The 27841-nt window shown below is 45.8% G+C and overlaps 1 protein-coding gene across 7 annotated transcripts in view; it reads right to left on the reverse strand.

Annotated features, from left to right (window-relative positions):
• Positions 1 to 13417: 13417 nt before the first annotated feature.
• Positions 13418 to 27841, reverse strand: part of IRF2 (interferon regulatory factor 2) — a 69049-nt gene continuing 54625 nt past the window's right edge. For 6 of the 7 annotated variants that reach the window (XM_006026605.3, XM_006026604.3, XM_025207574.1 and 3 more), the window contains 3 exons: positions 23410 to 23574; positions 16335 to 16381; positions 13418 to 14724 (listed from right to left, as the gene is read on the reverse strand). In XM_006026605.3, coding sequence (XP_006026667.1) covers positions 14416 to 14724; positions 16335 to 16381; positions 23410 to 23574 — 521 coding nt within the window. In that variant the 3' untranslated portion in view covers positions 13418 to 14415. Of the gene's footprint in view, positions 14725 to 16334; positions 16382 to 20757; positions 20920 to 23409; positions 23575 to 27841 lie in introns of those variants that run through there. The other variant, XM_025207577.1, reaches the window with a different exon arrangement.

The raw sequence follows: 27841 nt of genomic DNA on the forward strand, positions 1-27841 counted from the left end.
CTTGGCAGCAGCAGTTCCAGCCCCCCCCCTTGCTGCGCCGAGCAGTGTTTGCTGCTACTGCTGCCTGCCCGGAGCTCACGCTGCAGCGAGGCTGCCACCGCCGCCCCTGTGCTGCCCAGCACATGAGCTCCAGGTGGGCACCAACAGCAAACGCTGCCCAGCACAGCAAACAGGATGGGGGCTGCAGATGCTGGCACCACGCACAGCCCTGACAGGCAAGCCCAGAACCAGTGCAGGGGCTAGGCTGGCAGCGGAGATGGGTTACAAGCTGCTGCTGAGCACGGGGGGGGGGGGGGGGCGCGCCCCCCCCCCCCCCCCAGGGCCAGGGCCCTGTCCCCTGTGCTGCAGCCACTTGCAGCCCCGTGGGACTGCCTGTGCCTGCTCAGGACAGCCCCAGGTGGGCTGCGAGTGGCTGCAGCAGGGAGTGCCAGCCACAGGGCAGGGGAGGGGCTGCTTTTCCCCACGCTCCTTCCCTGTCCCCCTCCCCCTTCCCTGAGTTTCCAGTGCAGGGCAGCAGGGTCCCTGCTGGTGCTTCCAGCTGTGGGCCCTGCAGTTGCAGAAGCTTGCAGAGAGTCCTACTGCCTCTGGTTCCTGTCATTTTTTACAGGAACCAAAGACAGAAATATTAATTTTCTAAATATTTTAGGGGCCCTGCGGCCGGATAGAATGGCCTCATGGGCCGGATCCGGTCTGCAGGCTGTATTTTGCCCATCCCTGGTATAAGAGGAACTGGAGAGGCTCCACAGTACTAACAGGTTGTCCAGCACTGGGGGAATTCTCCAAATGTGGTTTCATGTGGCTCTTGTGCCCAAGTACTGCTGAGAGAAAAAGTGTGGGAATTTTTTGTAATATTTCATTAACAATCTGCATGACTCAGTTTACCCATGTCTTTGGAATGGTACCCACTAGGATAGAGGAAGTGAGATAGCACAGTCCAGACCTGCTCACATGCCAGAAGCCCACTCTGGTACTGAACAGAATCAATGCAAAACCAAGTGGACTATACAGGGGAAGAAAAAGAAGAGTCAGTGACCGAAAACTAAGTTTTAACAATAGGCTGCCAAAGATAGCAGAAGCTGTGGATCACAGCTGCATTGCAGTTGGTACAAAGGATTCAAACCAAGGGGTGATGGACCCAAGAGGCTCATGGAAGAACAGGTACGTCTTCTTCCTGTGTGGACTCTGAATTATGGCTGGCTTTGCCATGCTCTCCTAAGGACCCTACATGCTATATACCAATTGATTATAAATGCTGGTTTATTTTGTAAAGGTTGCATTGCATCACTGTGTCACTGCACTTACATGCAGATTGCATTGCTTCCTTCATGGGTGGAAACCCCTAATGGGGTTCAAAATCATTTGGATCAGCTGTGGGGAGAAACATTGGTGTTGTCCCTCAGGGGCCCAGTCTTGGAGCTGAAGATGCCTTGAGGCTTATCCTCAAACTGAAGCTGTGCCTAAGGGTTGGCTTAGATGGGGTGCAGAGAACCTGTAGAAGGGCTGGGAACAGCTTCCTGAATTTTTCCATGCCAGTTCCCTCTCACAGTTCTCTGCCAAGGAACACAGATGTTTTGCATGCTTCTTGAAGGTTATTTATGAGATGACTAAAATGCTGAGCTATACATTTTTTTACAGTTAACAACTGAAGAAAATACAAAGCTGACGTGGAAACCCCCTATCAGAGAATGGCAGGACTGTTAAAATTTCCCTTCATACTCTGCTCGTGGTTTCCTAGTTTTGCTCCAGCCACAGGGTGTGAGATAAATTATAAATTCATATTTCTCATCATGACCGGGTCATCTTCGTGCATGGAAGTTTGGCTTGTAGTAGTATGTTCCTTGAAAACTACCAGCAGTTTGCATATCACTTTCCATCTAAAAACTAAAATCGAAGTAATAGGGAATGTTTTGGCAAATGAAAAGAGCAAACAGAAATTAGAGAAATGAGGGTTTCCATTCACATCAGCAAGGGCCCAAGTGCAGTCCATTTTCTCTTCACTTGAAGATCTGCCATGTAAAACAAATGTCATTGTTAGCATGTGGCTGATCAGTAATCATCACCGGCAGAAATTGTTCAAGCAAAGTATTGAATTTCAAATCTGAAACGATTTATGGACAGCATCCTGTGGCTTATCTTAAGAGTAGGAGGTAGCCCCTCCCCCTAATTTATACCACTGCTATCAGTTCATCATATCACACAGAAAGGGGTGACTTTATCTTCCTTGTGTCCTCAAGACATATACATTTTCTACAAGGCAAGCACCTTTTTAGGCTTAAACTCCCACATAACTTCTATTGCCACGCCTCTTCTGTATACTCCCTTCTGTACACTCTGTTCACTCAAGTGTCTAAACTGCATCTGTATAACTGGTGAAGACACTGCAAGATTGACCACAGTTGCCTGGCTGTTAGTAGAGAAGTAAGAGTCTGAATCTTATTCTATATCTGTGCAGCATTCATCGCACTAAACCCTGATCCTGAGTGAAGCTTCTGGGCATCAGAATATTAAAAAAAAATATGATATAAAGCTAGGCCAGCATCTTGGAAGAACAAGTGGGTCCAGCTATTTCTTTGGATGAATGGGCTCTATTCTCCATGGCCCTATCTCCACACTAAATGTAGCATGACTGACTATAGTGCTTTTAATCACACTGCTCTGGGGGAGGCAGGGGTGCCTCCTAAGCTGGAAACCATTTATCTGTGAATGCCTGCTGCTGCAGGTTGCCTAAGTGGCCTTGTCATTTAACAGTGCTTATTAGGCTGGCTGAATACTGTGCAGTAACATTGAAAAAAACTATGCAGAGATGATACTGCGCAGCAATGCCGGTTACTAGTGATTTAGTACTTGCTTATGGAGTCTGCCACTTGTGTAGATGCGGCCAGTGTGGATTCAGCTACACTGCTTCTGGTTTGAGATGCAGCCTACCTGTGGCTGCAGTATCCTTCTGGGTGCCAAAGCAAAGCATGGTAAACTTACCTGTAGGCAGGGCCTTCAGCTTCCATGTGATATGGCTTCTATGAGAGATATTCTTGTGTTTGAATACAGAAATGCAGCCTTTCGAGTTATGCAGAGCTCAAGTAGCATTAATGTGTGCGAGTGGGACTGGTGTATTTTTTTTTTTTTTAATCAAAGAAGGTAAGCCACAGGGGGAAGTGAAACAAACTGGAAAACAAAAAAATGAATGTGGAACAGGTCACTCATTGTGTTAGTGTTGAGGAAACACTGCTTCTCCTGTTATACCATCACAGTAATCTTTTTTTCTGATGCAAAACAGACTAAAATAAATAAGTACAACCCCTCTCCCCTTAGGTATATAAAATAGCATCTGACATGTTTTTGTACATGCTTCAAGTGCTTGCACTGAAGACTTTTGAGAGCATGTTGAAGAAATAATGTCTATAGTGTTACTTCCTGTGATAAAAAAAATAGTCCTTCCTCAGTTTTCATTAGTCGTAAGGTTGGGCAAAATGGCCATAAAGTCAGTGGAGTCATATGGAGATTATTTTGGCCCAGTTTGTCCTATACAAAAAGGATGAACCTAGCAGAGGCATGAAGTAAGTAAGTGTTAATACCATGTAACTTTATGGGTTTGGCTCAATATTCATTAGTCAAAAGGACCTGACATTTTCCTGCTTCTGTTGAGAGCGCTGGCCTCTGGTCAGAAAAGTATTTAAGTTGCTGTATCTGTTATACCAGTTCATGTGGTTGCTGCTGCAGATACATGATAAGAAGAGAAGCATGAACTTTAAAAAGTTACAGTGGGATTTTAGTTTTTGAAGTTCTTTAAAAAAAAAAACAACGGTTTTTTTATGTGAGCAAAAATACTACTGAAAACTGAAACTAGAAAGCATTGACTGAAGGAGATAACATCTTCAAATGGAGCACATGCAAAAGCAGCAAGTGTTAGAGCAACTGTTCTTAGCACTGTACAGGCTGGTTTCCTGCTGTTGTGTTAAGTTTCACCTGCAAAAGCTCACATGGGGTTAATAAAGTTACTGTTGCATAATCCTGGCCAACTCTACATTGCTGTACTGCTGTTGTAAAAGTGATAATTCCTTAAAGAACTGTTAGTCTGAAGAAAAGCTTATAAAGATAGCAAGCTTTTACTTACACCCCCACCCCCATGACATTGTATGATTCTGTGCGTAAAGGCAACGACAAAAAAAAAATCAAACTATAGAAATTAATGTAACACAATGGGAATGAATGAGATGGTTTAATCAGGGATGATCCTGCCTTGAGCAGGGGGCTGGACTAAATGACCCCATGTGGTCCCTTCCAGCCCTATTCTCCGATGATCCTAAGTCCTCTAGCATTTAGAAACCATGCTAGTATACTGCAAAGGATGACTATAAGTGTTTTTAACTAATGTCTCTGAACCATGTTTGTGTCTGAGTACAAGAAACATTTAAAAAAATTGAAAGATTAGTTCTATTGATGGCAGTAGAGTTCAACTGATTTATACCTGCAGAGAACTTGGCCCACAAGAAAATGTAACTAGAGGGTCAAATGCTGCTGGGTACCATAACAGCATGTAGCAGTACAGTTGAATTATTTAGTTTACAGCTGTGAGACTGAGATCAGAATTAGCCCAAAGGGTGTAGGTATCATAAACTACTCAAAACATAACAGCTCTAACATGAAAAGAACTTTCTCCATATTAACCACTGTATTTAAAGCTGCATCGTGTAAAAATGGCCAGGACAATTACCACTTATCCACAAGTTGAACTTCATGGCTAGGGACAGACATGCAAAAAGCCTGGGCCTGAAGTGATTCAATCTTTACAGGTTAGTCTAACCTGACTAGGCTAAACCAGTTTGTAACGTTAGAGACATCCAAGAAATGCAGGCACATGCCTGCAATGGCTCGGGCTAGAAGCTGGGGGCACTAGAGCGGCCCTCCCCTCCCTTCCATAGTGCTGAGCTGAGGGGTGTGGACAGGCCCCAGCAGGATGCTCGGATTAGGGAGGGGTTCCCCACCCCTCCTGACCAGCCCAGCAGGGAATTGATAACGCAGTGTTTATCACCCCTAACTCAGTGTTTATCAGTCCATTTATAAAACAACAAAGGGACATTACCAACTACCTGTTGATTCTGCCTTTGTCCCATCTCCCACATGTGGTCTGCTAGCTAATGCTAAGAGGTGTCTGTGTAAGGCAGAGGGGACCGGGAATTCCTGCTTAGCAGGAAGTGGGGAGGGGAGGGGAGAGGGAGCAGGGGCAAGCCAGGCAGACCCCTGTAGTCTCTGCTGAGCTGCAGCCAGGGAGCAGAGGGGAGGGACCAGCCGTGCTGTGGAGCACAGAGCCCTACCCAGCCCAGACAGCATGCCAGGATTCTGGGGGACTCTGGTTTAATTTAAACCAGCAAGGGGTCTGGGACAGACACTGCATAAACCCGTTTGTCAAATCAGTTAAGTCTGAAACTACACTCAACCAGGTTTATCTCAAATCGGTTTCAGCCATTTTCAAACTGATTTATGTGCACTGAATATCTGTTCTGTTACAGGTTTAAACCAATTTCTGATCACTTAAACTGGCTTATGTGTAATGTCTGTCCCTAGCTCATGAAACTCACAAAGTAGCACTGCTGTGAGCATCTTGATCTTCCTCACACAGCAAGCAAATGTTTGGACAAAATTCTGCCTGTGCTAGAATTAGCTGCTGGCCTCTCGGTTTCCTTCCTCCTGATAGCTGTTTTCATGATGGTTGACTGAAAAATCCTGCACCTGTTAGAATTGCCACAAAGAAGGAAATCTCCTTTTTAAGTACCAGTATTTGCTGAAATACTGGGCATTGGTTGTTTCTTCTCCAGCAAGAAAAGCCATACAGAAATGAAACAGAACAGTACTTTGTAATGTACCAGGCAAAATTGCATCAGGAGTATAGAAATATCTGTTGATAGCAAGTATAAGCAGCCTAATGAGCCAAGTCAAACAGCAAAAGTAACTAAGATGAAGTAGCTGGAAAGAATTAATATAGATTACTACATGTTACATGGACTTGTCTATACAATATCCTGACAGGAATATTTAATGGGGAAGATTTTCAAAAGCACTTCAGTGCCCCTTCATTTTTTTTTTTTTAAATAAGCCTTAGGCAAATTCCATTACAATGCAGATCCTAACTTTTAGGTGTCTTACTGGTTTGTGGAATCTACAGCTCTGAATTAGACACCTTGGCTTTGTAAACTATGTCTCAGAGGTGAAGTACCCATGCCTGAGATCCATCAAAGCCAGCATGTTAGAAGTCTCCCAAGTGGCCAACTAGAGATGTCAAGCAGAGGGTCTGTGTGTGAAGCTCCACCCTTCTCAGGGACTTATGGGGCCTAAATCTGGACGTCAGATAGTCCCATCTTATTAGCTGGGATTCACCAGTGAACTCCTGGAGTGACATCAGTACCAGAAAAACATACAAGTCTGTGGCTGAACCCTTTAACCTACCTGCACATTCCATCGCTGGCCTCAGAGTAGCTGTTCTTAGACGACAAAACTTTAAAACCAAGTTGAATGGGGAATTGTGGAACAAGAAATCAGCCACAGATTGGACTGTGCTAAGCATTGTTTGAAGACTACAGATTCATATCCCATTTTCAGAATTAGGCTTTATAGCCCCCAGGTCCTGCAGTAGGGTAACTGCTTTATTTTTCTCTCCTACCCACCTTGCCTCTCTTTTTTTCTTCCCCCTTCCCTGCCCTTTGTATTTTAATCATTGCTTTCTATTTAGAAGCTCTGCTTCCTGCACTCCCCTCATAGCAGCTGATGAAGTAAGCTGCTGTTTATGAAAACTTATGCATCTCTGATTTAGTTTTTAGTCTAGAACAGGGGTGTCAAAGATACAGCTCATGGGCCTTCATCTGGTCACTGGTGGTGCCTCTCAATCTCAGAGTTGACTCATATGCAGCACGTGGTGCCCACTCCAATTGGCCTAAGCACCCACACCATACACAGTACCCACTTTGGGACTGCACCCACCCACCCTGGCTAGAGCAGATATAATTTGCACTGGATCTGTCATGTGGGGAGCAGGGAGAGGGGAGAAGGTGGTCCACGGGTCAGATCAGGTGCCACTCAGGTCCACGGAGACAGATAAGTTTAACACCCTGAGTGTATAAGGTTTAAATCTACCCTGCCTGCTTTCAGACTAATAGGGCTAAATGGATCTCTCTATTATTGAGGGGCCATGTTCAACTGTCTGTTCAGGTAGAAATGATATGGGGGCAATATGTTTGCTGAACTGGTAGCTCTCCAGGGAGAAGGAGAAGACTGGTAAATCCCCAGCTAGAACAGAGACAAAGTAGGGATTTAAAAAGGACTTGTAGGAGAAACAAATGCTGTGGGAGGTGGTTTTAGCCTGGCTAAAGGAAGACAAGGGCATGCTCTTGTAGGGAATGTGCTATTTAATTCCAGAGATTTCATGATTCAGAAGAAGCACCATGAGCTGTGGGCAGAGACATAATGAGGACTTGTGCCCTGGGCAGATTCTGCAGGAGAGCAGGGTGGGGGCAGTAGGGGTGCTACTGCATGCTGAAGGGGCAGGGGCAGGGGCATGATGGAGTTGGTGCAGGAATCTTACCTATCCTGGGGATTCAAAAGCAGTCCCCAGCTGCTGCTGCACTGTGGGGCTGCTTTTGTTGCCAGAGTTCAGACCCCACGGGGTTAGAGGAGCAATTCTGGTGCATTCATCCACTCCTAATTATGCTGTGGCTGTGGGAAAATAAACCTGAGTTTATTAGCTGATCCTGTCCAAAGCTCCCAAAGAACGGTCACAAGTGAGACTGTGAGTCAGGGAAAGGTATACAGGTGTGCCATCATTTTCATCTGGATTTGTGTATTTATCTACCAGGATAAAGAATATGTGTTGGAGAATCCTCTGTGCCTGATTAGCGCCTGTTTGCAGTATGTACTGCAACTGTTGCAGGCTCCTAGGGAATTGCACTGAAATCTCAGTGGCTGTAAGGTTGGAGCTCTGGGAAAGGATATGCTTAAGTTATGGTGGAATTTTGTGAGTTTCACAGCCTAATTGCCATGAAACCGGTCCCATAAGTGTGCCAGAACACCAGGAAAAGAGAGTGATGGAACCGCCTTAGCTAAAGGGAAGTTTGAGTTTACAAGGTCAGTCTGCTGGCATCCAAACACCAGTGAAAAGCCCAGCAGAGGGTGTGCTGACATGGCTGGCCATGTGACAGATACAGATATTTAGGAATTTATAAAGGCAAAGACATTGCTATATCCTGCAAAACCTGTTGGGGCCTAATTCCCTAAATTGTGCAACATCACCAAGGAAGTTGTGCTGACGCAACTGTTATGGTTTTAAATGAGATTTGAATATCTTTATATACAAGGCTCTTTGTATGCTACAAGATTAAGTAAAAAGGGAGGGAGGGTGAGATTTTGTGATTAACACAAAGGCCTCAGACAGGAGGACTCTGGGTTCTAATCTGAAATGAGCTAATAAATACAACTGGGTAAATTCACATCTGATGCAACTTCAGTTACTGTGACTGAGTTACACCATGGATGAATCTGGCCTATCATATGATAATAAACCAAGCCTCTTTGCTGGTTCAAAACAAAGCCTCCCTGCTGTGAAACGGAGTGATAAACAGATGTTGTAGCTGAACTTAACTTTTCTGGGTGAAGGACTGCAAGTTTGTACTGAGCACTGATTATATTCCCATACGTGAATATTCAGTCCCAGCTCCTGCAGCTAGTTACTCTGGAAATTAGGTTTCTGTACATGTTTTGCTTCTATGGAAAGATAATTTAATTTGACAGATTGTTTGCTAGACAAATTGAAGATGTTTCCGTCAGGTTGTTCCAATCCTCTGTCTGTGCGTGTGTGTTTTGTGTGCACGAGAGAGAGATTAGAGAAGTAGGGGACTAGAATTATTCTTATTCACACTCCGATTGAATATTCTATTCAAACTCCAACCTTTAAAAAAACAATCTGTTTAATTATCTGTTTTTTATTTCAGCTGCTGAGGACTGTTGGAATTTGGTAGCAGGGAACTCTCTTGAGTGTTTGGTGATTTTTTTTTGTCAAATACAGGAAACATTCAGTTGATTCTCTTCCATGGGAATTAGGTGATTCAATAACTTTTAAGGAAATAGGTCTTAGTAAAAATGGAGTGCCCATTGTGCTTGTATCCAAGCATGGAGGGAACACTCCTTTGAATCTCCCCTCTCCTGGGCAGCATTCCACACACACCTCCCTAGAACTTCAGAGCAGTGAGAATACATAGTAAAAAAGTCAGTTAGCTATGTAGTAAATCTATGTTATTATAAAAGTAGAACAGTCACACGCTGCATAGGCCTGCTATGTAGTAAATTGCTCAGATCTAGACTACAGTTATCTCTTGAACAATGTGTAGTAACAACATAGTATGTCTCCTGAGTTTACTCCCCTAGTCAATATTGTTCAATGCAACATGTAGTAAGTGGCAAAATAGGTCCCCCACCACTTAGTTACCAGGGCTGTAATAATGCCCACTGTGGGCAGCCAGTCTGGAAAAGCTAACCCTGTGTGTGTTCCCTATTACTGAGTCAATTTATTGTGGAATGAAATATGGGACAACAGAACCCTATAGTACATCGTGTTCTGTTCTGTGCCCTTAACAAAAGTTGAGAATCAGTTTGTTATCATTTAAATGGTTATTGCAATAATAGTCAGGCTTCAGGAAACTTCAGGCTCAACATTCATGCATTATTTTGAATGTTTGGATAACTTTAGGACCACTTATGTAGTTTTGCAAACAAAGATAACAAGATTAATCAAACCTCACATTTCAGAGTCCAAGCCTTTGTAGTATCAAGGAAATTACACTCCCTTCCCTGCATTGCATCCTTCCCAGTAAGCTATGGTCTCATACTAAATAGCTCATACTAAGATCTTATAGTAAGTACCTTCAGACACAAACCTGTGGAAGATGAGATTTACATGGTGCACTGAACATTACAGGAAATATGTATGTGCCTCTTATTGTGCATTCACTGAAGCAGTGATGCAGTTAGCATTTGTGCGCTACTTTATTGTCCTTCTTTGCAAAACTTAAAGGCAAATCAGGCCACTTTCACTAGATGATGGCCCCTTCTTTTACTGCACTTTGGAGACAACCAGAATACATTAAAGTAGACTAAATAGTTATATGTCTAGAAAAGCTCAGTTCATGAGTGACTGGTGCCTCCTGAACCTGGGGGGCACCTGCAGAAGCCACTGACCCTGTCAGGGAGGGCACCAGCTCTACCAACAGCATCAGTGTCAGCCATCAAGGGGCACGCGCACCCCCATGCAGCCCCTACCAGTCGCCTATGGCACAGTTGAGTCCACTCAGGCCTTCAGCTGGGATTAATAAAGCAAAATTAGGTCAAGAGTCTTGTCTAAAATCACCAATTAAAACATCAACTGTGTTCTGTAGACACAGAGCAATACTACACTGTGGATTTTAAACAGAATTTCATGACAGGGTCCCCTGTCCGGATGCTCTCCACCCCAGGGTGCTGAGGGAGCTAGCTGGGGTTATTGCAGGGCCCCTGGCACGGCTCTACGAGCGATCGTGGTGCTTGGGCCAGGTGCCAGACGATTGGAAGGTAGCTAATGTGGTCCCCATCTTCAAGAAAGGGAAAAGGGAGGACCCGGGCAACTATAGGCCCGTCAGTCTTACCTCAATCCTGGGGAAACTCTTTGAGAAGATCATCAAGGAGCACATTTGTGATGGGCCGGCATCAGAAATGATGCTCAGGGGCAATCAGCATGGATTTATTAGGGGGAGATCATGTCAGACCAACCTGATCGCCTTTTATGATCAGGTCACAAAGGCCATGGACGCAGGTGTCGCGGTGGATGTAGTCTTTCTGGACTTCAGCAAGGCCTTTGACACCGTCTCTCACCCCATCCTAATTAATAAACTAGGCGACTGTGGCATAGATGCCTACACAGTCAGATGGATTGCAGATTGGCTGAAGGGTCGCACTCAGAGGGTGGTGGTGGATGGATCATGCTCTACTTGGGGGGAGGTGGGTAGTGGAGTCCCCCAGTGCTCGGTCCTGGGGCCTGCGCTGTTCAATTTCTTCATCAGCGATCTTGATGTTGGGGTGGAAAGCAACCTGTTTAAATTCGCTGATGACACCAAAATTTGGGGGGAGGTGAGCACGCTAGCAGGGAGAGAGAGATTGCAGAAGGATCTGGATAGGTTACAGGGGTGGGCAAACAGGAACAGGATGTGTTTCAATACGGACAAGTGCAGGGTGCTGCACTTGGGTAGTAGGAACCAGCAGCACACTTATACGATGGGGAACTCCCTACTTGAGAGCACGGAGGCGGAAAGGGATCTTGGTGTCATTATTGACTCCAAGATGAACATGGGCCGACAATGCGAGGTCATGGTTGGCAGGGCTAACCGGACCTTGTCGTGCATCCACAGGTGCATCTCGAGTAGAGCCAGGGAGGTGATCCTCCCCCTCTATGCGACGCTGGTCAGGCCGCAGCTGGAGTATTGTGTCCAGTTCTGTGCGCCCCATTTCAGGAGGGATGTGGACAACATGGAGAGGGTCCAGAGGAGGGCCACCCGCATGATCCGGGGACAACAGGGCAGACCCTACAGTGAGAGACTGCGGGACCTGAACCTATTCAGCCTCCACAAGAGAAGGCTGAGGGGGGACCTGGTGACCGTCTATAAACTCACTAGGGGGAACCAGAAGGGTTTGGGGGAGACGCTGTTTCCCCTAGCCCCCGCTGGCATAACAAGGAGTAATGGGCACAAGTTGATGGAGAGGAGGTACAGATTGGACATCCGAAAAAACTACTTCACAGTTAGGGCGGCTAGGAGCTGGAACCAACTTCCAAGGGAGGTGGTGCTGGCCCCTACCCTGGGGATCTTTAAGAAGAGGCTGGATACCTACCTGGCTGGACTCATTTGAGTCCCGTTTTTTTGTTTAGGGTTCTTTTGTTGTTCTCCCGCCCTGGCGGGGGGGTCGGGCTAGAAGATCTATTAGGTCCCTTCCGACCCTAAAACTATGAAACTATGTTAGTAGTTGATGATTGCTGGACCTATCACCAACTCATCTACTCAGTTATGTTATTCAAACTGTCCCCCGAACAATGGCTACAGCAGAAGCAATGCTGATGGAACTTGAATCTGCAAGCGTCTTCATTGAACACCTTCAAGATGAAACTGGATGCTTATCTTGCTGGGATCCTATGACCCCAGCTGACTTCCTGCCCTTTGGGCGGGGGGCTGGACTCGATGATCTTCTGAGGTCCCTTCCAGCCCTGATGTCTATGAAATCTATGAAATCTATGACAGACTAGTGCTAAAAATTGGAAAAAAGATGGTATTGAGTTAGTAATACAGGAGAATACTAATGGCCAAATCTCTCCCTTTCTAATTGCCAGTTGCCATGTTTCCTTATGGTACTGACTCCTTTTTCTGTTTACTACCTCCTGACTATCTCAGTATATTTGGTGTCACTTAAGCAGTCTGGATAAAGTGTAAGTCTAATAACAGAATTATAATAGCATTGTAAGAGCACTGGATCAAGGATTGTACACACGTGTCAAATAAATCTTTTTAACTCCCATGAGGTGGTACTAATACTGTAATTTCTATAGATACGAGGTTGATGACCTAACAACCGAACACGGTCCTGAGACCAACACGGCTACAACCTACACCCCTGCAACAACCAAACACACATTCCTTTGGAGTTAGTGGAGTTACTCTAGGGATGAATCTGGCCCAGAAATTCTAAGGTCGTAAATGCCATCAATTTTCAGTGCTGCCAGTATAAGTTACAAATACACAGTACCTCACAATATCAGGCTCTGAATGATTTGTCTGCAAAGGACTTTGCACCTTCATCAAGATACTCAGTACAGATGACAGTGCTTACAACCTATCCTCATGTGGTGGCTGTGAGAGCACTTACAAGATCAGAACTCAGAAGGGAATTGACTTGGCTGCCAATCTTATGCTCACTCCATTAGTAACAGTAGATTCTTATTAGTTGTAGCTCTTTAAAAAGAAGGTACCACTGTCCCCATTTCACAGACAAGGACACCAAGACATAAAAAAAATCAAATGACTTGCCCAAAGTTACACAACAACTCAGTAGCAGAATTGAGAACCAAATGTATGTCCTCTAATTCCCAGCTGCATGCCCTTGAGGCCATGCTTGAACATGATGCCTTTAAATACTAGTTCCTCTTTTTACCTGTGTTATACTGCAGCATAACACTTCCCTATTTAATTCAAAACATACAGTTTACTTCTAGAGCCTAAGGAAAGGAATAATCCCAATAGTTCAGTTTGAGAGGGTTCACCTCTCACTTTCATCTTGCACACTCATGCTCTTCGGGGAATTTCTGTAAAATGAAGGAAAGACAGACGCTATAATTATTACAAATTTAACTATATACCATATTTATTATCAATCCACAGGATAATTTGATTGCTACATGAGCTCATAAAAGCTATTTTATCTTTACAAAATTAAAAAAAAATGTGCCACAAGGATGTAATAACTGCCAATAACCAAGAACTGAATCTTAAAATTATAAATTTGCTGTAGAAAAGATTAAAAAAAAACAATTATATTCACTTTAGAATTTTACTTTGAATAAAATATTCCCCTGTATAAAAATAAAAAAGCTTGCTCTGGTTAGAATTAGAGTATTTTTCTTTTCTAAATCTGGATATTTGCATAATATCTCTGTAATAGTTTTCTTTTTTTCTTTCCTATTGTACCACGCAGCATTCAAGCATAGAAGATTAGAAACAAACATGAGAAAAGCAATCTTAAATTGTATGAAATCCACTTGGGAAGTTTTACCTTCCTTTTCTTTACCCTCCTCCTCAAAGACATATTAACAAGAATAGCTTGGAAAAGAATACAGGTAAAAGTGGGGACCTTGAATGTGCCATTAATTCGAGCAAGGTAATAGAAGGCCTTTTTGTAAGTGCTTTTTAATAAGGTGCAGAAGCAGACTGCAACGTTTGCTAGTGCTGCACTATGTACATATTCACAATAGATCTTTATTTAAAAATATTCCAGCTACTTCACATTTTCTCTTCCATTCTGAGGCTTTCAGTTCCATCACAGCCTTGACTGTAAGAAGTGCATCAGCACCACTTCACTTGTGGTTGTTGGTCCTCTTATGCAGTACTGGAACTTATATAAGTGGGCCAGAGTTCTGTTTTCCTATGCAGTAACCTTGTAAATCCATCTGGTTTCAGGTATACATACTGATGGCTGGAATCCTGAGTTAAGAAAACTCCAGTACTGGAGTCGGCCACAGCAATGTTCTATATAATCAAGGCTTTCCCTTAGATTTGTCTAATGTGCATCAGAGATGCACCTCTTCTAGAGAAACATAAAATACAAAAACAAAAAAAAGCTAAAAAACACACAGCCAAAGGCTTAGCAGCTCTTGACTCTTGACTGGGTGATGTCTGATGTTTTCTTGATGACGCTAGCCCGTGCCTCCCGATCTGGCCTGTTACTGCTGGTAGAAGCTGTAGACACTACTTGTGGGAGAGGGATATCTGGGAAGGCGGGCCAGGAGTAAGGCAGTGAACAGGGTTCTTCTTTGATGGTGACCTGGAGGTCAGGCTTGTTAGAAGTCACAAAGGTAGCCATACTAGGAAGCAGATGGGAAGGGTTCCTCATCCCCATATTGCTCAAGTATTGTTTGCCTTCGATGTTTTTCTTTTGCCAGTGAAGCCGTCCCTGAGCGGAAAGAGACAACGAATGTGATTTTGCAAACTCTTCCAGCAGCTGGATACAGGGGCTGCTCTATCATCTCTTTCAACAATGACCTAAACTAAGCGTCTGCTTTTCAAATAATGGATCAGATACTAAGAAAAGGCCTGTGCTTCTAGCCTTTTATTATGCAACTTTACTATGCAAATCCAGTGGCAATTATTGCTATTGGAAAAGTTTTACTGTGTGCTGGGCTAGCTACTCTGTTGTCCATTGAGCTCATAGGGCATTGTTCCACAGAGCACTGGCTCCACCTCCCATACATGCACTAACCCCAAGTTCTACCTGGAGAGGGACTTGTACATTGGTGAGCTGGGTGAGCAGAGCTAATGCTCCACCTGAACTGGAAAAGCAAGCTGGAGGTGCTTCCCTTCTCCAGGCTGTCCAGACTGTCCCAGAGATCCTTTTGAGTTAGGCCCTCCTTTGTTTGCAGAAGCAGGAGGGAAAGTAACAATGACCCAGGGCTCAGCTTTGTTTTAGGGTCACTTCCCTCATTCATGCCCTGTAATTGGCAGCAGGTAGGAGCTCAGCTGTAGTACAGCATGCTGCTCTGCAAAAGGCTATTTTTTACACCCTTACTAATATTCTCTTCTTTTTATTGTGTGAGCTATTATCAGGACTGTGTGTGTTCACCCAAATCCTCATTTGCGAACAGGACTGATGGGACCTTGGTGAACTTCAAAGATTACGCACTAAGAAAGATAGCACTGCTGTGTATCTTCAAGCTTGTAACACAGAATTCTTTAATGGAAGGGGCTTTGCAGAGAGGCGTTTCAGGAACAGAAACCCTGAAGCCCTATTTTCAGCTGTTTTCAGCCTCATTTCTGGAGGGGGGTAGGGGATGACTAACTGCATGCTTTGCACATAGCCTTACATGTGCAAATGGACATACAGGCATGTTTAGTTACAAAAGTAGAGCATGCAAATAGAACAGTATTCTCCTAGGTTGCAAAGAACAATCACACAAAATTTTGGTGGTCTGTGTGTTCTCCTTTGACTTCTTTTCATTTAAAGCATGAGAGATTTGTCAGGAAATTTGCTAATCCCATATGCACCAAGCTTTCAAGAACCTATCGTTGTCATTATCAGGCTGTTTCCTGCCTTTGTATGAATCAAAATGACATGTAAGAAAACCCAAACAAGGATGTTTGTAACCAAGATAAAATACTAAAACTACTCTGCAGCAAGGACTAAGCAACCACAAACAAATACATACATACACATGTGCGTGCATGCACATGCACACAGCCTCTCCACTGATTTTCTTTCTTACAAAAATGTTATAACCTGTTAACATTTCTCTAAAACATAATTTCATGTTCCTATGTGAATTAGTTTACTTGTAATTTTGACAGATCAGGGGGGAAATCTACAGGCATTAATTTACTTTTGCAAGCACTTGAGCATTTGTTTCCACACAGACTGCTCTCCAACATTCCTCCCCTCCAGCCACTGTTAAAATTAATACTGACTCAATAGAAATGCATTAGCAGAAGGGACAAGAAGACAGAACCTCTGCAGGAGATGGCAATGCTTTTGAAAAATTGCTCTCAAGTGCTATAAAACAAAGTGCTTACCTCTGCATTTTCTTCATCACTGGGAATGCTGTCTGTCGTTTCACTTTCTGTTGGTCAAAATGGGAGTAAAAATGAAAATTGGCATTATTTTTACCAGAGTATTAAAATCCAGCTAACCTGATGCACTCCCCTCTAAAAACAAGAGGATTTTTAAGCTGCTTCCAGAACTGCAAAGCCTAAAAAAGTCCCCATATGCAGTGGAAAAAAAAAAAAAAAACAGTCCAAAAGATTTAATGCCCTGTCATGCATAAACTGATTTGACCTGTAATATAAGCCTATAAGTACAGGTTTCTCAATTTGGGAGCAATTATGCAAGATAAAATCACAAGGTTACCATAATAAATGTGTCTCTACACTGGAAACAGAACATACTAGAGGCAGAAAATGCTAAAGAAAAGCAGACAAGGTTAGCTGGGAAAATGTGATATCTTTTATTACACCAACTGACTAGCTGGAAAAATTGTTCTTTGCAAGCTTTTGGGTACTGGTGTTTGTCATGGACCATGCTGGGACAAGAAATGTAAAACCTGCCAATATAACTCTACCACTCCCACAGTAACTATGCCCCACAACAGAACTGTCACAATTCCTGAATCTAACACCTGCACCTCCAGAAATATATCTCATCCAGTGCACTATATGCCCTGATGGAAACTACATAGGAGAAACCAAAAAACTGCATACCAGAATGAACGCACACCGTAAATCTATCAAAGACAAAAATGCCCAATTACCTGTGGGTGCACACTTCTCACAAGACAACCACTCTCTCTCCAATCTCTCAGTTCTAATCCTCAAAGGGAATTTACAAAACACCTTTTGGAGACGAGCCTAGGAACTTCACTTCATAAATCTAATGGATACAAAAAGTCATAGACTAAATATAGACATTGGATTTATGGCACATTATAACCTGCCTACCATCCGATAACCCCAGGTAAACTCTCTATATTTTCCCAGCTACATTTTATCACCTGTGGACATTTCCCTCTTTTGTTCTCCCTCCCACCTGTCTCTCACTCATTAATTCCTATCCCCTCTGATCTTCCCTGCCATACATTTCCGTTTTCACAGACTTGCATTTTGTGTTACGGCTTAAGCTTCTATTCGACCCTAGAGAGAAGACAAAGACCAGAAGACTCTCCCTATGCCTGAGGAAGGGCGCCTGTGCCTGAAAGCTTGCAAAGAACAATTTTTCCAACTATTCAGTTAGTCTAATAAAAGATACCACATTTACCCAAATAACTGTGTCTACCTATGTCATTAGGCTAACATGGCTACAACCAACACCAAAGAAAAGCAGATGCACAAGAGTTGTATCAGTGCTTAACTTCAAGAGCAAATGACATAACGTACTTTTCTTTGAGAGATTATCTTATTAGAAGAGAAGAGCCCTCTCTCTCATTCATTACTGTGATTACTACCTGGAAGAGCAATATCTGGCCTGGCTTGGAGGTCACAATCAAAGTCCTTTCAAAGGCTTTTGTACTGTTTCAAAAGGCAAAATCTCAACCTAAAGTTTCCAAGAACTGGTAGGTAAAAATGCTTTTACTTTTTGCCTCAAGGGCTAATCATCTTTTCTTCAGTTTTATTATTGCTATTGTTAATCCCCATAGCTCCTCCACAACACATGCATACACTCCCTCCACTTCTTCCTGGACTGCTGCACCCACACTTCATCTTTTCTTTAACTGCTGCATTTACACATGCAGGCACACATGCACGCCCCTTCTACACATGTCAGTAAAGGCATGATTGGATCTAATGTGTGATCCACACATGTATGGCAGGAAGTGTGATTGTGGAATTGCACATTAGATTCAAAGTGCACCTTGCTGCCAATACAGAGGAAGCTCGATCCTAGGCTCCTCTTTACTAAAGGGGCTCCCAGCCACAGGGGCCATGCGCAGCTGGGACCAAGAGTCCCATGCCTGATGGGGTTCTCAGTCCTCGCTGCATCACAGATCAGATGAGGGGACTCTTGGTTCCAGCTGTGTACATGGCCCAGCCAGGACCAACAGTTTCACAAACCCCCAAGCTTTGGGGATCGTGGCTACTGCAATCTCCTGGGCCCAGGGGTTTCACGCTGGACATGGTGCACCCCTGTGGCTGGGAGCCCTGTCAATTGTCAGCACAGAAGAGACCTGCTACAGGTGCCAATTAAAGCTCAAAAGATTCATAGACTGTAAGGCTGGAAGGGACCTTGGAAGATCCTCAGGTCCAGCCCCCTGCACCAACCAAGAAAGATAACTGGGGGTCAGGTGACCCCAGCAGGGTGACTGTCTAGTCTCCTCTTAAAGATTTCCAGGGTAGGTGATTGCACCATCTCTGGAGGGAGCTAATTCCAGTCTGGACACCCTGACTGTGAAGAAGTTTTTCCTACTTTTGAGCCTGAATCGATCTTCCAGGAGTTTGTGGCCATTACTCCTGGTTTTTCCCTTGGGTGCCCTGGTGAACAGCAACCAGCTATAAAGTTAGGACACATTTTTTAAGTCTAACTTTATAGCTGGTTGGAGCTTTTTATTGTGTGATAAGTACTTTGCACGTGTTGCTGATCTTAAGGTAACCGCCCAATTAACCAGTGAATTGTGCAATACCTGTAATGTCTGGAGGGAGCCACGCACACATACCCCCCTCTCATCAACTGCTTCACCATTACATGTCTATACATTTTCTGTGGTTAGTAATCCCCAACCAGTGCTTGAGATGCATCTCATCATGCCCCAACCGATGCACCTCCACAATCCTCCTCATACCCAGGACATCTGCATAACCAGGCATGCGCACCAAAATCAGCCCCAGCCAAAAGGCCTGTGCACATGTATTCCCCCTCGCCATCCTCGTGACCACTGTACCTCCACACACACTGCACTCATAACCAGAACACTGCAGTTCCATGTCCCCCATGCATCATCCTCTGACCAATATCCCTCTGCAAACACTGCAATCTTGTCAATCTCCAACCACTTTATCATCCCTTCCTTGCTCTTTATATCCCACTTTTAGCCCTTCAACCACTGTACTGTCACACAATTTTTTATCATCCCCTTGACCTCTGCACTTTACAATGCTTTCATTATCCTGACTACTGTATTTCAATGTCCCCCTTTCCTGATTACTGCCCTGCCACCTACTCTTTCCTTTCTTCCTCCACAAACCAGAGCATCTTTGCATACGTACACCTTCATCCTCTAACCACTGCAGGTCTGTAACCTCCTTCTTCATACCTTTCACCATTCCCCTATCTATTGCCCCTCCACACACCCATACATCTCTTTGACCACTGCACCTCTTCAGATATCTCCATTTTATTCTTGATGTCTGCATCTCTGGATACACCTTCTTCCATCCTCACCCTAAAATACCTGCACCTCCTTACTCAACCCCCAATCATCTACTTGATCAATGTACCTCCACACATCCCCCCTCTCATCACTTGTCCTCCACACACACATACTGCCATCATCCTGACACTGCCATCATCCTGACTACTGATTAAAGAAGTCCTTTTTCAAATACATAGGGAGTGAGAAGGCACTGGGTAACGTGGGGTCCCTACAGCAGTGCTTCTCAAACTATCTGATGTGGCGGACCAGCAATTTTTTTTCCAGTGGGCCAGGGACCAGTGCCCGGTTCAGCCGGTGGCAGCAACTGCATGTAACAGCGCTACACAAATGAGCGACCGGCTGTTTCTTTCTCTTTCCTCACCTCGCACGACGTGACATCACCTAGACTGTTGGAACGTACAAACTGTGGCGCTATGACATATCAATGTTATGCTTATGAAAATGTATTTCTTTCTTTCCTGGCAACTCGCTGTGGACCGGCGACCGGTGGCTCGTGGACCGGCACCTTGAGAAGCACTGCTCTACAGGACAAGTTTGGCAATCTAGTGATTGCAGCAAACGAAAAAGCTGACCTCTTTAACAAATTTTTTGCCTACATATTCCTGAACAGGGATCAGGGCATTTCCCCCACTAGGATTATTGATGGACCCAGGGGAGGCACCACCATGCCTAGGGTCAGGGACAACCTAGTTAGGGAACTTTTGGAGGGGCTGGACATGTTTAAATCAGTAGGTCCAGATGCTCTTCACCCGAGGGTGCTAAGGGAATTGGCGGGGGTCATAGCAGGGCCCCTGGCACAGCTTTATGAGTGCTTGTGGGGCTCTGGCCAGGTACCAAACAATTGGAAAAGGGCCAATGTGGTCCCCATTTACAAGAAGGGGAGAAAGGAGGACTCAAGTAACTATAGGCCAGTTAGTCTCATCTCAGTCCTTGGGAAGACCTTTGAGAAAATTATCAAGGAGCACATCTGCAAGGGCCCGGCAGGGGAGATAATGCTCAGGGGCAACCAACATGGGTTCATTGAGGCAGATCCTGCCTGACTAACCTGGTTTCCTTTTATGATCAGGTCACAAAGTCCCTGGACAAGGGCGTTGAGGTAGATGTCATCTTTATGGTTAGGGCTGCCAGGCTCTGGAATGGACTTCCCAAGGAAGGTGGTGCTCTCTCCTATCTTGGGGGTCTTCAAGAGGAGGCTGGACCGATATTTGGATGGGGTGTTACGACCCCAGCACTTGTTCCTGCCCAGGGGTTGGACCTGATCATCTGTTTAGGTCCCTTCCAACCCTAAGCACTATGAAACTATGAAACTTCATTCTCCCCCCCCGCCCGATTTCTTCTTATTGCCCTTTCACAAAAACTCCACTCTTATGCTCCTCCAGCATAAGATGGACACATTCTTTTGATCTTCTTGATCAATGGACACATTCTTTTCATCTTCTTGAGGAGTGACCTCCACATATAGCACAACATCCTCATAACTTTTGCATCTTCACTCTCTCTCTCCCCCCAGCTTTTATTTCACAATGGTACCTGTATATAAAGAAGTTGCACTGGAACAGCTATAGCAGGATGACTGTTCCATTATAGCTATCCTGGTCAATTTTCTCATGTAAACAAGACCTAAAACTAGGGCTTTCAGTTCTGCTTTCAAGCCCAGATCTCTTGAGTGCCTGGACACAAAAATGCTACTGCTCCTGAAATTTGGCGAATTACACCCAACCATAAACTGTGAGGTCAAAGGAAAGGCAGGAGAATAATGGGCAGAAAAGAAGAGAATAGCATTTCATAATGACATGAAGAGAAAAAAAAAGCATGTGTAAACAAGAAGAAGGTAAAGAAACACAGCAAAGAAGGTGAAGCAAATGAGACAGAATCCATCAGCAACAAAATGCTGAGCGAAACATGCTTTGCAAGGAGGCTGGTTACTGAGGTGCAAAAAAAATTAAAGGACAGAGATGAAGGAAGATTATCTGAATCAATGTCACGCCAGATGAGAGATTGGCAAAGATTCTGTTGTACAGACTAGTAAAAATATCAGACAACCATACGCATCATTCGTATTAACAGCTTTGAAAAGGAGTTAGATGCAGTTTAGCAAAAAAAAAGGTTTTCTCTGGTACAACTGTCCATTTTTTAAGTAAGGCTAATGGTTTAAGACATGCTGTCATACTTAGTCTCTGCATGATAGACTTATGTCCTCACACTCAGTGATACTGCAGTAGGAGACAGAAGTGAGAGTATCCTGAAAATGTCAGGATTGGTGGCAGTCCTAACAAAACTTAGAGACTTCCTATTCTTCTTTCTGCCCAGAGAATCATTTGCACGCTTCAAAAAAATATTCATGGACCAGATTCCCAAGAGCTGCTGTGGCACTAACTCACAGGGTAGACAGGTGATTTAAATTCCCCTCTCAACTATCCTCATCATAGACTAGCTCTACCACAGGCAGGTACATAAGAATAAGTAAAACTAGCCTGCTCACATCTAAGATACCAACACAGCAGCAGGGACAGGGACAATACAACCAGGCCTCTTGTTTTCCCCATGTATACCTTCTAAGTTGACTACAAGGAGTAGTAATAGCATAAGAGTCACCATGTTGCCTAGTGGGAGACCTGTCTGCAGGTCTGGAAGGTGCAGAGCAGATGCATGCATTGACTTTGCTATGTTTTCAAATGATTTACTTTGATTGCATACATGAGCTGCAGAGAAGCACCTTTGCCATGCTGGCTCATAAAGGGAGAGTTTTGCAAAAAAAGTGCAAATGTTTCAAAGTACTGTCTCCCTTTGGTAATAAATTTTAAGGCAATTTACTGCCTTATCCTTCCCAAAGCCACACTGAAGTTCTGGAAATCCCTGACTAAAGACACTGGGAATGATGATCATATACCAACCTGTGGCAGACTAATGTTGGAGTAATCCCAAGAGAACATCATGATACTTGCCCTGACCTTAAGAGGTATTTTTAATGAAATTTTATCTGGAACTAATGTACCCCAATTTAAACACAAAAACATACATCAAGTCAAACATGAATGATTTCATATTAGTGTTGGTCTATAAGGACAACACTTCAGTTTACCCCCATCCTCCCGAGGCTTGTAATCAAGTTAACAGCACATTAAAAATGAAAGAAATGCTTTAAACTATTGCTACCTTTTCAGATTGGCTTTTATCAGTAGCTCCTCTGGCTTTGCATTCTGCAAATCAGCCTATAACAGACATATCCACTCTTCCTGATGCCTCCAATTACTCACTTTTCCACTTAGCCCAGTTGGGCTAAGCACAAAGCAATCATATTGCAGAGACCGTCCTTAAACTTTAGTCATCAAAGGTGTTTTATCAGAGAAAGAAAACTTTGCAGCATAGGTTGGCAATGCTCCCTTAATAAAAGATGTGTAGACCTAACTGCTTTACATCTACAAAGGTTTATTTTCTATTTGTCATGCTAATAAGGGCTACAAGATGACTTAACTGGAGCTTATGTTTCCATCTTAAAATAGATATGGATTCTCATTTCCCAGAGTAAAACTAGGGAAGATGTCTGTGAGTATTACAAGTCAGGTTCAGTAAAATTACTAGCAAAGTGTAAATCCCATGGCAAAGAAACCACCTTCCACCACCCCAATGGTGACAATGACTTAGGGCCATTCTATGGTACCCAATACTTTATTTTAAAAGCTTCTCAATCTCGTGCACGTTCTTCAGAGGAACAGCCATCAGCTTACCTGCATACGAGGAGACTGGGGAGATCTGCAGGGGGTACAACTGACTTATGCTCAGAGGCTGCTCATCACTCTCTGTTGTCACCTCTACCACTTGGCAAACATCTGGAGGATTGGCGACAATCATCTGCTCTTCAGTACTGCCGTCCAAGGGGGACTGACCTACAACTTCATCAGAATAAAGACAAGTTATTTAAAGACCTTTTGACTATTCAAAGATGCACGTGCAGGAAGGTGACCTTATGTTTGGGTTAATCAAGGTGAAAGCCCACTGTGCCCCCGCTCCCCCAAAGCCCCGCAGCAACCCCTAACAGCCACAGAGCACCCCGCTGACCCCCAGCACAGCCGGAGGTAAGTGGGGCCCGTGGTGGGAGGGGGTTAACCCCAGACAGTGGGAGGAGGCGGCTGAGTGGACCAGGAAGGGTCTCACCCCCACCCCGGCCCCTACTTCGCCCAGCCCCCCAGGGAGCCACGTGACCAAAGCCTCGCAAACAGGCCATGTAAACAGGTGTGCTTGTCTACCCGGCATGAGTTAGCGCGGAGATCGCACAGGAGGGCAAGCGGGAGGGCCCAAGGCCCTGCCTGTGCACCCCTACCCTAGGGAAGCCAGTCCCAGCCATAGCCAGGCCACCAGCAACATGACACAAATGGGCATGTGCCGCACCCCGAGGGTCCCCGAGGGGTCTGCGGCCCCCTCCTCTGGCGTCTCAGAGGCCTCCACGCAGACGGAGCCCCTGGCTTTTGGCTGCGGGGGCTGCCTGTTGCTTTTCAAGGCTCTGGGGCCTGGGGGCATGGGGACCGACCCTTGTGTGTGGGGTCTCTGGCGCGCCAGCTGGAGGAGCTCCAGGCCACAGTCCAGAGACTGTGCGCCATCAGGGACTGCGAGCAGGAGACAGACTCCTACTGCCAGGCCCTTCTCCCCTGTGAGGCGGAGGGTAGACCACACTCTCCCACCAGGACAAGGGAGGACCCAGGGACCTCCCATGCTGTCCAGCCAAGGGGATGAACCAAAGTGGTCAAGGGCCCTGAGGCCCGCTACACCAAGGCCCCTGCCCCGCTGGAGCTATGCAACAGGGACAAGCCTCTTGCAGCCCCAGCTGAGCCTGCTGCGATGCCAGCTCCGCAGGCAACATGGGCACGACTGTAGCTACCGCCCCCGCTCTCCCCAAGACAAAACGTAAGGTGTTCGTCGTGGGACACTCCATCCTGAAGGGGACTGAGGGGGTAATCTGCCGCTCCGACCCCTTAGCCTGGGAAGTGTGCTACTTCCCAGGAGCCTGCATCCAAGACATTGGGGAGAAGAGTCCTAAACTCCTCCAGCCCACTGACCATGCTCCTCATCCACGTGGGCACCAATGACATGGCTTGGAGCACTCCCAGGCGGGTCATGAGGTGCTACAGGGATTTGGGAGTGGGGCTAAAGGGTCTGGGGGCACAGGTGGCGTTTTCTTCGATCCTCCCAGTCTGAGGCTACGGGCTGAGGCGGGAGAGGAGGATCCAGGTAGTCAACCAAAGACTGCGGTGCTGGTGTCATCGGGAAGGCTTTGCTTCCATGACCACAGTCCGCTCTTTGGTATGAGAGGCAGCGAGCTGCTGGGAAGGGACGGCCTCCACCTCTCTCTGCTGGGGAGGAGGCTCTTCTCAGCTAGACTGGCTGACCTGCTCCACCAGGTTTTAAACTAAGCCCGCCGGGGAGTAGGTGGACTACTGCCACTGCTGGCCCGCTGAGCAACCCTTGCAAAGTCAGCAGGCCAAGGCACTTAAGGGAGCCCACCCCTGCCCCAGCCCTGGTACAATCTGTGGGCAAGGCAAGAGCCCCCAAGGGGACACTTGCCTGCCTGTACATAAATGCCAGGAGCTTGGGGAATAAACAGGAGGAACTTGTCCTCCTGCTAAATGCAAATAACTATGATGTCATAGGGATAACGGAGATCTGGTGGGACTCCACCCATGACCACCCACGACTGGACCACAGGTATAGACGGCTATACCCTGTACAGGAGAGATTGAGGGGACAAAAGGGAAGGGGGCGTAGCTCTCTGTTAAGGAGAGCTACACATCCCTGCAAGCTGATATTGGCAACCAGGGTGGACGACTAGAGACCCTCTGGGTTAAAATCTGTGGGGAACACAGCACAGGGGACACAACAGTGGGAGTCTACTACAGACCTCCCACCCAAAGTCAAGAGCTTGACCAGACGTTCTTCGGGGAATTGGCTGAAGCTGCATGCTCCAGGTCCATGGTTGTCATGGGACACTTCAACTACCCAGACATCTCATGGGAAGAATGCTCAGCTAAATCAGAGTGGTCACAAAGCTTCCGCTCATGCATGGATGACCTCTATCTGACACAAGAGGTCTATGGACCAACAAGAGGTAAAGCGCTGCTCGACTTGGTACTGGCAACTGGGGACGACCTAAATCAGCAACCTAACGATTGACGGGAAGGTGGGTGACAGTGATCACGAGCTGATCACCTTCACCATCCGCCGTAAAGCTGGCAAGTCAGTCAGCAATACAGAAGTCCTTGACTTCAGGAAAGCTGACTTTGACAAGCTCAGGAGGCTTGTCGATGAGGCCCTAAGGGACCACGACCCCAAGAGGAGGGCAGTTCAGGAAAAGTGGTTGCTCCTCAAGGGAGTAATCCTCAAATGCACAAGCTAAGGCTATTCCATCTCGGAGGAAAGGCAGCAAAAGGGCACAGCAGCCCCCTTGGCTCTCCAGGGAACTAACGGACCTCCTGCGGCTAAAAAGAAAAGCCTACAAAGGATGGAGGATGGGATCCACCTCCAAGGAGGAATATTTTTCACTGGTCCGGTCCTGCAGGGAGCAAACCAGGAAAGCCAAGGCTGCGACAGAACTCCAACTAGCTACAAGTATCAAGGACAATAAAAAGTCCTTTTTTAGATATGTGGGGAGCCAGAGGAAAAGCAAGGGCAACACTGGACCCCTGCTAAACCAGATGGGACAACTGATGACCGACGCCCAGGAAAAAGCCAACCTATTAAATGGGTACTTTGTGTCGGTCTTTCATCAGTCCCACAGGACTCCCCTGCCCATTACGGGACAGGGAGGCCTGGGTGAGGGAGATTCCCTGCCCTCCATCAATATTGACCTCATGAAGGAACACCATGAGAGGCTGGACACCTTCAAGTCAGCTGGCCCTGACAACCTACACCCCAGGGTACTCAAGGAGCTGGCGAGCATCATAGCCCAGCCCCTTGCACGGATCTTCGAGAACTCCTGGCGCTCTGGTGTAGTGCCCAAAGACTGGAAGAAGGCCAGTGTGGTGCCTATCTTCAAGAAAGGGAGGAAAGTGGATCCGGCTAACTACAGGCCCATTAACCTGACCTCTATCCCGGGGAAGGTCTTAGAAAAAATTATTAAAATGGCCATTCTTAACAGACTGGCTGATGGCAACATCCTGAGGGATAGCCAGCACGGGTTTGTTATGGGTAGGTCTTGCTTGACCAATATTATTTCCTTTTACGACCAGGTGACCTATCACCTGGACAAGGGAGAGGAGATTGATGTCATATATCTTGACTTCAAAAAAGCCTTTGATCTGGTATCCCATGATCACCTCTTGGCAAAACTGGCCAACTGTGGCCTCAGGTCCACCATGATCCGCTGGCTGGGGAACTGGCTCCATGGTCGGACCCAGAGGGTGGTGGTTGACAGAAGTCAATCGTCACAGTGCCCTGTAACCAGTGGGGTCCCCCAAGGCTCTGTCCTTGGAGCTATATTGTACAACATTTTCATTAATGATATGGACACTGGAGTCAGAAGCTGACTGGCCAAGTTCGCTGATGATACCAAACTCTGGGGTAAAGCATCCGCACCCAAGGCTAGTAAAGCAACCAAAACGCTGGCTTGCATCCATAGATGTTTCTCAAGCAACTCCTGGGACGTCATTCTCCCCTTGTACTCGGCCTTGGTGAGGCCGCAGCTGAAGTACTGCGTCCAGTTTTGGGCCCCACAATTCAAAAAGGATGTGGAGAAGCTTGAGAGAGTCCAGAGAAGAGCCACGTGCATGATCAGAGGTCAGGAAAACAGACCTTATGACAACAGGCTGAGCCATGGGACTCGTTAGCCTGGAAAAACACAGGCTCAGGGGCAATCTGATGGCCACCTATAAGTTTATCAGGAGTGCTCACCAGGATCTGAGGGAACGATTGATCACCAGAGCGCCACAAGGGATGACGAGGTCGAACGGTTATAAACTCCTGCAAGACTGTTTCAGGCTGGACATAAGGAAGAATTTCTTCACTGTCTGAGCCCCCAAGGTCTGGAATGTTCAGGCACCTACACTGAACACGTTCAAGAGAAATTTGGATGATTTTCTTGCTGAGATCCAATGACCCCAGCTGACTTCCTGCCCCTCGGGCAGGGGGCTGGACTCAATGATCTTCCGAGGTCCCTTCCAGCCGTAACGT

The sequence above is a fragment of the Alligator sinensis genome, unplaced genomic scaffold (genome assembly GCF_000455745.1).
Source record: "Alligator sinensis unplaced genomic scaffold, ASM45574v1 scaffold354_1, whole genome shotgun sequence".
Lineage (NCBI taxonomy): Eukaryota > Metazoa > Chordata > Crocodylia > Alligatoridae > Alligator > Alligator sinensis.